General features: G+C 36.0%; 1 protein-coding gene across 2 annotated transcripts in view; it reads right to left on the reverse strand.

Moving 5' to 3' along the window:
* The window catches only part of LOC145678372 (maspardin-like), a 63,685-nt gene extending 52,556 nt beyond the window's left edge, over window positions 1-11,129 (reverse strand). The window contains exons 1-3 of one of the 2 annotated variants that reach the window (XM_081748439.1): window positions 11,045-11,129; window positions 4,816-4,932; window positions 2,646-2,780 (exon numbers count right to left, since the gene is read on the reverse strand). In XM_081748439.1, coding sequence (XP_081604565.1) covers window positions 2,646-2,780; window positions 4,816-4,914 — 234 coding nt within the window. In that variant the 5' untranslated portion in view covers window positions 4,915-4,932; window positions 11,045-11,129. Of the gene's footprint in view, window positions 1-2,645; window positions 2,781-4,815; window positions 4,933-10,752; window positions 10,921-11,044 lie in introns of those variants that run through there. The other variant, XM_081748440.1, reaches the window with a different exon arrangement.
* Between the last annotated feature and the right edge of the window lie 1,328 nt (window positions 11,130-12,457).

Here is a 12,457-nt window from a genome sequence, read left to right on the forward strand (position 1 = left end):
GCACATAAGTATATTTGTTACTGTTCATAATCCCTTCTATAGGAGCAAGTGCTTCTGGTTCACTGTAGGAAAGTATCCTTCAAAATGTTTGGTGAAATGCGTTCGCCAGTCGTCGGACGAATCTGTTGAATCCGCACCTCTTGCGCTAGAAAGCAATCATTAGAGAACATCTCTTTCTTTGTCAAATTTCTACGTTTTCTTGTCGACTGGAGACGTTTCTTTATCATGTCCATTGTCAATTTGCTATTTTAATTGGCTTTCTCACCTTACGGCAACCTTCTAACGAAAGTTGACGGCCAGTTGAGTCATGAATGTGAGTTCCTGCACGAGCACGATTTTTTAGAAGTTATTTTTCTGTAGGTCAATTTTACTTCCCCGTAACATATAAGAGCCATCCTTAGCGGCTGGTGTGCGTTTTCAACCGTATTTTCCTTTTCTACCTGGAGAAACAGAACCCGCAGAACCTGACCTCAAGAATTTTAGTTACAGCACTATGGATAACATCACACTTAGCAGAAATCCCCTCCAAACTTCAATTTAGAATTACTTAAAAAACATTTCTCATACTACTGGAAACAAACACTGCAACCATTTGACTATTCTACTCAATTGCCAGGTTTAACGGAACAAATACAAGATAATGAACTTGGGCAGCTTACAATCTTAAAATATTTCTGATATTTTAGTTAGCATTTTGAGCAGTACACAATAAAAACCTGATTTACATACACGCGTACAGGTACTCCGATTGATACTTATTCATAATGTCGCAAAATCACTTATTTTACCCAGAAAACAGTTAAATGTTTACGATAAAATGTGCGCAATTTTGACTAATAAAATCGAAATGTAAAAAAACTCATCATGACTATGTGAAATGTAAATGAAATTCCTAACGGTTTGGTATACGAAGCACTCACACAATCTACTGCTTAAAATGGGTTCGAATTTTCCGGGTTTTAGCCAAAAATTAGTACCTTCACTGGGAGTAACTCGTCACTCTGTCCTCGTTCAACTGGTTTGGGAAACCATTTAGGTCAGAAAGTTGAAATCTGCTTTTGGACAGAAAACTTACAAGACAGGTATCCCTTACTGGGAATAGAATTCGGAACCGTACACAAAACACGCGCATGTAAGCCATTGGTCACAAAGTAAAACTGTTTGTTTGGAGTTTAGTATCCGTTGCTAATACTTATAGTGACTTCGAATACGAACTACATGTAATCTCATCAGGAGTTGAACCGATTCTTCTGCACTAGACGAGAGCGCTAATCAATTTCTTACGAGTGATCTCATGAGCTTTGAGCTTAGTTACAAAATACTAGGGCAAAAAATGAAACACAAAAGCCTGTCGCGATGATCAGCACGAAGTTTAAGCCTGAGATGTACCACCCAGAGCACTGTTACTGTGCTTAGTACGACAGGAGTTCGCGTCTAGATGCATTACCTATAAATGTCCAAATAGCACATATTCGAGTACCAGTAGTTACAGAATCCGTATATTTAACAGCCAATAGGACTACTCATGCCGCGCCAGAGGGGAACAAGCAATGAGACCTCCTCTTTGAGATGAACAAAGGAGGGGAACTACTTTACCACCGTAACAATAATTGTTACTTACAGTGAATACAATATCAATGATAGTTAATGTCTTACATAATATATATATATATATATATAATAAACTGTATCAGAAAGAACTACAATATCAAGAGAGAATTATTCTTGCATGATAATACCTGATTCCATAAGACCAATCTGAAGATATTCGAATTTTTTTGTTATTTCAAAATTTAGAATATAAACACACAAATTCGCACAAACACACAAATTTTTAATTTTGTCTGGCATTGCTAATAGTATTGCTTCTGGACATAGTTTCTATTCCCAAAATTTAATTTGTTCGGTTTATGTTTGTCGGTTTGTACAGCTTTGCTTGAGTTCAGGAAATCATATATGGAATACTTTCATACCTGTAATTACAATCACATTAACAAAACTCATATAACTGCCTTTATGATGAGGAAGAGATTTACTTCTGTGTTACTTTAGATTACAGCCTAGGGCAGCACGGAAGGCATCTGAAATTATTCTAAAAAATAAAATAAGAAAAATCAACTACTAAACAGTCTATTATAAGCTCTTTCCTTCTCATCCGTTCTGAAAAACGTTGGCGTCTTCTGCGAAACCTCAATCGCGTAGAACGGAACTTCAATACGAAAGTACAAAGGTGATACGGGCACCGTCTCCACGTCAGAATACCTCCATTTAATATTGAATCCCAAGGGATATTTCCGTATAAACTAAACAACAGTCGAGCTTAAGAACTTCAATTCTTAGCTTCTGCAATTTCCGACAATAGGTATCACAGAACTCGTGTTCTGAAGGTGTATACTCAACTAGTATGCGTTTTGGATAATTTTTATAATCGTGTCCCCTATTTATTAATCTTACTTAATTCTTCGGAAAGTTCTCATGGCTCTCATATAAATAATTACATCACTTTTTAAAAACAAATGGAAAATGAAGAAATTATATATACTGATAGTATCTGCCGGAAGTTAGATGTAGCAAGGTTTTACTAAGGTATGAGCTATGAATGACCCATAGATGTTTTAAGTTATGAAACTTCAAAAACAACTTACAGCAATAACTCGTATTCCTTTGGCACTGAGACCAAGAATTTGCTTAAAGTATACATCAGCAGTTCCACTAACTGGAGGCAAGCATATAAGAGGGTTACTTATATTTTTTGGCCCTGAGTCATAAATCTTCCATACCTGAAATAGAAAATAAAATAAATGAAATAGTTACCAAAGATATAGATTTTTCCCAATAATTTATATTTAATAAATTTTCAGAAACTGTCACTAAATTTGTTTTGTCATTCGTTTTCTAAAAATGGAGTTATATGTAGCTTCACATTCGATATACATTAGTCTTCAGCTTTGACGCTGGACAAACCAGAGATACATAAATAAAATGAAATTGTAAGTCAATGAAATAATGGCACTAAGCGTGCATCATCTAGCTGAAAACGTCATAATAATAATAATAATAATAATAATAATAATAATAATAATAATAATAATAATAATAATAATAATAATAATAATAATAATAAAGATTTAACACTTCAGAACTGTGAAGTAAGCTACAAAATAGAAAACGAGAAATTACTCAAGAATGATTCCCACAGCATACAGTTAATTATAAAATCAGACACACCGAAAAGTACTACGAGAGAAATGTGTTCCGACTTTCAACTGAATTTTCTTTTCTCAATACGCTGTGCAGCACTACATAAAGTTAATCTTCAGATACGAAAATAAAACAGGAATATATTTGATAACATGGTTTTGCAATACCATGTTTTAAAATATTTATGCGAAGTACGCTAGAATATTCCAAAATAATAATTCACTAGCTAAACTTGCGCTATTTACATAGCGCATAGTTCTAATATGAGCGTAAATCTCCTTTTCACTTCCCACTATATCTGTGTAGGTTCCTTTACGATCACAAGTGAAGGACAGGAAGACTTTCAAATGGAGTGAACTGCTATAGACAAACAAATAAATGTAGTATTTTAATATACAGAATGTTGGGGTGAGTTTGTGGAAATTTGGAAAAGTAATAGATGATACCAAATGCAAATATCTTTCTCTTATAATTTCATATCTGACACGGGAGGGTCCCACAAGTTGTCGCTAAAATCTGATTGCCACATAGCACATCTGATAGAAAATGAAATGAAATCTTTAAGTTTTATGTCCCATGGTTATGCCGGTTAGGCTAATGGAGACGGTAATGAGAAATGAATGAAATGGTGGAATGAAGAAAGTGGGAGGAAACAGGAGAACCCCGAGAAAACCAACAAGGACGGTGTTTGTCCACCACAAAGACCACGCGACGCAAGCTGGGATCGAACTACATCTGATAGAGCATCATGAGAAATGAAAATGAGCAAAATTTAAGGTGCTATGTACCAGAAGGATAGGAGTTACTGGGCTTCAAAATTTGAATATCCAAAAAAGTATATCATGGAATTATGTACGTTTAAAGTAAATATCTAGAAAACCGTTAAAGCAATTATAACAAAAGGTGCACAATATAATGACAACAAAATGCCCTATCGAAAACCATAAACAGTGTTGCCAACTCAGCATAAATATATTTTGTTTGAAATAGCACCATATACAAGTGTGCACAGATTTAAAATGCACTATTATCACTACACTTATCAGTGAAGTGTAGTGGTACAGTGTTGCACACAATTTGATCTACGTGTGCTGAAAATGTACAATGGAGAAGTCTGATATGTGGCAACAGAGGTTAATAAAGGAATTTGGTCTCATACTATGAAGTTAGTTCAAATGCATAACACAGATAGTATAACATAGCAAAATGTCAGCAGTGTCACAAAACCTTGACGCTTTTGAAAACGTGGAATTCGAACCCAGGACCACCTGCATCACAAGCACACGCATTACCCACTAGACCAGCAGTGAGGACTATGAAAATTGTGAATTAAAAGGTTGGAAGATGAACATGATAAATATATTATATATTAGTTCAAATGCCTTTGTATGCATAATAAGTTTTATAAACACAATAATCACTAACCATAGATGGCTCAGATTATTCATTCACTCTACTATTCAATTTTTTTTATTATTAGAGAAATTCAGAAGCTTCATATTTGATGATTCCTTAGGAAACACACGTTAAAACACCACAAAAATACAATCAATATGAAGAAAGAAGAAGAAAAAAAAATGTCAATGCCATCTACTAATGAGAAATAACACTCACCTTTGACGGGTCAGTATCTACAGCAATTCTTCTCAGTGGAACACTGCTTCTAAAACTTATATACTCTACAGACTGAGATAAATCACTTGTGTAACTCATCGCACCAAAAGAACCATGCTGTCAATAAGTAAATAAATATCTTAAGTTACGTTAATATTTAACTGAAAAATTAAGATTATTTACAATGAAGTACGTAGTAAATTTACTTTAATAACATTTCTTTCTGGCACTGAAACAATACTAGAAGCTGGGAATTTTCCTTTAAATTTCGGTCTCTACTTTGGTAATACTGATAAACTAGTAAAAACTGTTAACAAGGAAGGTTATCAACGACAACAGATTTTTCAAATTACAATAAAGCAAATAAGTAAAATTTTCGTCAGGACATAATAAAAGCTCCGATTTTATAAAATTTGAAGACAATTTGTGAGCAATGCAATTCTAAATTATATTAAGAACCTGTGTTTAAAATTCCTTTTGCAGCACAAATTATGTGAGATGTGGGCTTCAGTTTAACGTAAATCTAAAGCACTTGCAGTGAAACTGAGACCACTCATTCAAGACAACACGTGTGCTAGGCACTTGGCTAACAGGAGATTGTGGAATTCCACTGTCCAACAGTTATTGTTACACACTGAAATGTATGGGAACACCAATCGATTATTTATTCTTTTTATTCTCAAAAACAAGTTTCCAAGTTCACACACTCCTGACTTACTAAAACGAGCTAGAATGTAGAGTACCGGTAACAGAAAAAAAAGCCTACTTCGAACATGACTAAGAAACCTATACAATTTTTTCATTATTTGCATAGCACATTGAAACAGAACAATATTGTGCATCAAACTTTAAGAAAACATAGGTACATTATCGTAACCTACAATTACACTGGGCCATTCATTCTGAAACTACTGGTAAAGAGCAGTTTTTGTTTTCTTTCTCTTCTTTTCTGGCGACTGTACGCCAATGATCCTTACAACTTATACATAGTTTCTTTTATTCTTTATTAAACTGAAATCTGTATACGAGCTATCCATAGAAGATTACACGCTTAGACATTTTTAATTGATACTTAAACCTAAGAAACTGGACCTTTTCAGTATGTGCTTTACCAAACTGAATGATCCATTGCATTTGTCTAACTCATCAGAAGGGTTTTCTATACAAAGTCGTAACAGGCACTTATGCGTTCCTTTTTTTTTATATAGATTTGATGTGCTATACACAGGGTGTTTCAAAACACCGACAACGTTTGGGAGGTGATCCCTGACACCAAGATAAGACAAAAAGTATAACATAAAAAAATACATTTTAAAGATTCATAGCTCCAATAGTGTGGGACCTACCATAGTCGAGTGAAAACTTAACTAAGGAACTAGTATGTGCCCTATGCAAATATCCATGTTTCAGAATCCTACGGTACTCACGCAACAATTTTCATAGAGGTAGTTAGTGAGTACTTCAAATTAAATGCCCACACCCAAACTCCCTCTATAAAAATTGTTGCATGAATACCGCGGGATTCTGAAACATATTTTCGGATAACGCACATATTAGTTCCTAAGTGAAGTCTTGACCTGACTACGGTAGGTCCTATAGTATTGGAGCTTTGGGCCTTTAAAGTTCATTTTTTTATGTTTTCAGATGCCTGTAACTCCGAAACGACGGGTTTCTACACCCAGGTTGGTCTATACTTTTTGTCGTACCTTGGTGTCAGGAATCACCTCCCAAACGTTGTCGGTGTTCTTTTGAAACACCCTGTATATAGTAAGCCACAAATGGGTGGATTGTAGCCTGAGTATCTGACCAGGTTACCCTTGGATAATAAATGAATAATTTTCCGCAAAGTCACAAATAACAAGAAATTCAGAAGTTCAATACATTACTTTAGATGTTTTTGTTAGTTTATCTGCTGTTCTGCAATACACAGGCCTTTTTAATTTCATCAATTTTTCACAGAATTCCTTCACAAAGTTGTATGCATTCTTTGTAACTGTTTCTAAATTACAGTGGTTAATGTTCACCACCTTTTGTACGTAATGTCATATCTCATATTACTGCCTGCAATCTGCAGTAATGCACCATGTAGGGGAGTAGTATTTGTGCATTTTGGGCACGTATTTAGATCATATTCACTTGATGTGGTTATTCACTAAACATGATCTTCTGTAAACATTCCTCATGTCGGGACGTGCAAACTATTGTGCACACTCAAACGCACAACGTCTGAACGTTCATCACCTTAACGTTCTGGAGAATGTTGCAAACAGCAGTATGTGCGCCAGAACATCCTACCAAAATATAGTAAGTGCTCACATGTTGCATTTACAATACTTTAAAGTGAATTTCGTAGTGATATGAGTTTCTATAGCACTTGTAATCGTTTCACACTAGTAACCCTGCACTTGTAAACATAAAATACAGCTTTTGTACACTGCAGAAACACTTCGCTGGCGGAAATTAATATCTAATACAGTCATCTTTGATAGTCACTTATTTATTTTAGACGTCGTATAACAGTTGTAATGGTTTCAGACTAGTAACCCTACACTTACAAACATAAAATATAGATGCACTATTGTATGCAGAAACACCGCCATCAAATATTAATATTAGGTTTAGTACAGCAGGTCCTGAAATACAAAATTTATGGAAAGATGAAAAAAATCTGACGAAATCTAAGTGTTAGACGAACAGAAAAGGTAATAAAGGTCATCACTGGAGGTGATTAATCAGGGAGAAAAACAAACTTAAATTGTAGCCACATTAAATGAACCGGCAACAGTGTTACTCTTTCAAGCCCAGTATCTTATTAACTAAACTACGACATGTATGCATCAACAATGGACAGAAATAACAGACGTTAAGCGGAAGCACACGAAACCGAAGTTGCATGTTAACCTAATATGGTTAAAATCTACTTTATGAATGTAGTGTGATGTACATTAAATGGGTCAATATTTTGATATTTTGATTATTCCACAACGAATCAAGGAATGATCTACAGACATCCCACTGGAAATCACATTTTCAAGACATAACCGGATGTATGGATTCGCAGAGAATGTCCGAAATGGACGTCCTAGAGACATTCGAATATCCCTTGACTGGACATTCCTTAACCGTGCAAGGATGAACCACAACCACGGAACAGAGCATCCCTTGATATTTGAGGACTGTCTTTTGGGACCGTGAAGTACCCGAAAGCTGTCCGACTCTTCTCAATCATTTGTGTCAAGTTATTGACCGGGAACGTCTACAACGGACAATGTCCCGTCGCCACCTGGCTCCAACCGGTACCTTCGGCGCATCATACCCCTACTTGCAGTGTCATACGACGTCTAATGCATAAAGTCAAGAAACACATTCTGTTGTAAAATATTCTAGGTAGGAATTGATTTCGTAGACGTTTTGCAATCTTTGACGTTCAGAGGTCTCATCAATATCCTTTGGCTTTTACTAGAGCCTGTCTATCTCATGTGCGCCTTCGGAAAATAAGCGAAACATACTTTGTCCCCCAGCTCTTCTGACGAAGGAAACCCTCCCTTTGCTTAGGAAATAACTCATTGTGGCAACGTATCTGTATCCAACAATTGAAAGATTTCGACCGCAGCAACTTATCCTTCTTTTGCGAGGGGCACAAGAAACACACATCAACAGTAGCACCAGAAGGGACACAGTTAAAATAGAAAGGCTCCGGATATCCAATGGAGGTTCAAGGAATTCCTGTGGTGTGTCTGAAGCAAAGCGAAGCGAAGTATAAATAACCAAAAGTAACCAAAGTTACAATCACAAAAGCTAAGCTTATGAAATCCAAGCGTCCAATTAAAAGTTTTTACTGTTGGGAGCTCGCCCCCAATTCCCGTTCCCCTTGAAGTTTATTTAGAGAATACCTTGTTACGGGGTTGCTTATAGTGCTGGTCGGAAAGTGAAAAGAGGATGAGCCGAAACATTTGGAAAGAAGGGCAAGGTTCTAGATTACTGGTCCCCCTTCCTATTGAGCAGTAATAAAGACAGAAAACAACGTGCCCTGCGGGGCTCTACCCCGCCTTCACTCGCTAACGCTCGCTGGGCAATACTGTATAAGTTAAATGTATAAACTTTAGTACAGAAAGAAACCTACCCAGCTACTAATCTACATGGGGGACCAGTAATCTAGAACCTTCCCGAAAGAAGCTATATTCCCCCTCACAGTAATAAGGTATGGCAAGTACTTCCTGTTTTTATTATATCTAAAGAGTACGAAGTTTGCATTTAACCGCATTTACTTAACAGTTTACAGATATTACTTTTGCGAGGTAATACCATATAGACGCATCCATACAGATAATGAAGAACATCAAAAGCACAAAAGTAAGGAATATTTCTGAATAAGAAGGATAATAAAACAGAAGTAACTGTGGGCAAGTTATAGTAAAGTAATACTAATTAATTAATAGCATCACGTTGAAAACAGATTCATGTGACTGTCATCCGGAGCGGCCATCATCGAACCATAGCTTTAGTAACTAATACAGTCCCCTTTTATATGCACTCACTCATTTTAACTGTAAAATTACCTTTTTCATGACGAACTATTGTAAACCCGCACTCTTCTCTATTCCTCCGGATAGTTTTATTTTTCATATTTTTGTATGCCAACATTAAGATTTCCTTATACTTTACAAATACACACGAAGCTGGTAATAAAAAGTCCTTTGTCCTCAAACACGTGAAATTATTTGTCATTTATGAGGAATCATCATCATACTTTAGAAAGTATATTAAGAATTCTTCGCTGCACATTTATTTTATGAAGACTTTACCTGCGTGCCATAAAAACTAGTGTAGAAAACAAACCAGCATGTCCTAGGTGGCAACTAAAAACACAAATGCTATCTAACCGAATCAGGGCGCGAGCGCAACTGAGGGCAAGCGAGAGCGTCCGTACCGTAGGGAGGAGGCGCGTCAGAAAAGACGAGTATGCGCGTAAACGAGGATTACGCTAAAAACACTAGGTTAAGTCGACAACTTTGTGTCTTCGAAAAAAAAAAGTATCATTCACTGCCGACTTTCGTCAATGACATTTAACACTATCAACACGATGTTCATATTCAAAAATGTAATTGCTTCTCCACTTCTTTATTTTCAAGCCTTCCTACATTTGTGACAGTTTCTACTTAATTTCAATAATCCGTGCCGCTCCACATAAAGTACCAATTCCTTTTCTTCATTTATATAGGTTGTTATAAAACTCACAATCGAAGTATCACATCCGTTACATGCAACTAATCTTTAAATGCTGGGAATCACTTTCCTCATTACACTATAACGTCTGACGTCAGCATGCCTCCAATCAAAATAGTACCAACACGCACCTTCTAACAATTGAAAATACCACATTAAACTTGTTTTGTTCTCATTGGCATGATTTCATGAAAACCAATTCACCTTTCCTTTTCTCTAAATCTTATGTATTCTTCACATTTACGTAACCTCCTTTCCGGCACCTAACTCAAAAGAAGTTATACACAACCAGAGACAAAACTAAGCTTATTTTTAAAATTCAACACAAAAACTGAACCATTTTAAATAATCCAGGATCATTATACAACAGTTTCAAGAAACAAGACACATATGCACCTTGGTCGTCCAGAGATTAAACTTCCTTTGTGGGCTTCTCTTAATAGCCTTGCTTTGTAAATTAAAACGCCCGTAAGTTTTCTAGAAAAGTGCCCTCACATTCTCAACCTGCATTTGGAAATTATTTGTTAAGACAGGACCGACATTTTAATGTAGTTATGGAATATAGTAATAAGAAATGAAGCAAAAGAAAAAAAAAAAGTTAAATGAACGAATGACACATCTCTTCTAGACGGAAACAACGAGAACGTATTTGAGATAAGGACAAAATTGAATAAATACTTAATTGTCTCTGTTCAGACAGGCATGACTTACTACAAATTTCCTCTTTTACTTTCTACGCTCTACAATTCATTATTTAACTGCGTTGGAAGCAATGCTGTTACTCTCTTCCAAAATTTTGTTGACCTAATTTATCAATGGCTAAATTTGCTGATTGCTTATCATACTGAACGTAGTAGTAAGTTCATGTTCTTTATACTACTACATGCAAGATTACTTAAAATATCTCTATACACACATAGGCATTATATACATCTTGGCTACAGATATGACAACACACATGAAATAAATATGACTTATTAAAGAATTTCAATTTAAACATTACCACACAGCTGACAGTTCGTCACACAGGTGTTCGCAGTGCGCTACTCATAATGGTCTTGTTTACACACGTGACCCTATCTCATGACTAGGGTAGGGTAGGAAGTATTTTAAGCAAAATTCACTCGAATTTCGAGAGGAAATTGTGCTAAAATTATCACGTAAAACGATTTTCGGGCACATCCTGAAACGGTTTGCGACAACGCAACGCGAAATTTGCAATAACCTTCATAGCAGTTATAATGACAATTTGCATTTTGTCTTTTATGCGTTGCGGTGGTGTACGCAGAGGTTTGCGAAGACTGATGACCCGCTTTCTCTTTATAGTAGTTCAAAAGGTAAATATGTTTAATTGAGATGGAGTATACTTATTTATAAGAAACCAACTTAAAACCGGTCTTACAAGGGATGATTCCATATCGGGACCAAGTACCTGGGGGAAAAATATATATCGTTTGAAAGCTCTTGCTATGAGAAGTACGGAACCGTTTTCAAATTATGGGCAAACCCAAAGTACCTATATAATGGGCAAACCCGCAACTTGACCCTATAAGGGGCCGGTTTGTTGGTGTTTGTGACCCTATGTATGGCATATTCGAGCAAGTGTTCGATAATATCACTTTCCACCCAGACATACCCATTTGGTCAGTGTTGCCAACGAACTATAAATACAATGTGGAAGATAGTTTCTGTACCACTGGATGTATATCTATGAAACGTGGAATAAACATCATTCGTCATTAGAGAAATTATACTGTGGACATATTCCTCTCCCAAATATCCCAGTTTGTCAGTGTTGCCAACCAATTGTAAATTGAGAAGTTATAAAGCAGGTTCCGTACGGTGAGACCTTTATACACCAAGCTTGGCAGAAACATAACACGACACTATAGCAAAAAGGCGTTGAGTGTTACCGTTTCCCAAACATTCTAGATTGTCAGTGTTATATACATCCAGTGGTACAGGAACCATCTATCACATTGCATTTATAGTTCGTTGGCAACACTGACCAAATGGGTAGATCTGGGTGCAAAGTGATATTATCAAACCCTTGCTCGACTCATATTCTAGCAATGAGCCTAAAAGGAACATGACCGCTTCAGGTTTTTCATAAACTTTCACAAGAACAAAATCACTAACATAATCTACTTTGTCATCATCTGGAATCTCATCTGCCGCTTCTTTCAATATGATTAAACTGAAGTCTTAATAACTGTCGTGTACATAATAATAGTTAGAACTGTCTGACGAGGAGTGTTCCCCATTCTTACACTTTCTTTTCCTGAAATATCAAATTCTTTATGGTAAGAGGGTCTAGGTCTAATGGCAGGCTTTCTTTTATTACTCTTAAGAGTCAGTGATGTGATATTATTGTTTTAAATGTACTTGCCCCAACAGAAGTTAAGGATGACGATAT

This window comes from Thermobia domestica, chromosome 2 (genome assembly GCF_964235325.1).
Source record: "Thermobia domestica chromosome 2, izTheDome1.hap1.1, whole genome shotgun sequence".
NCBI classification, from domain to species: domain Eukaryota; kingdom Metazoa; phylum Arthropoda; class Insecta; order Zygentoma; family Lepismatidae; genus Thermobia; species Thermobia domestica.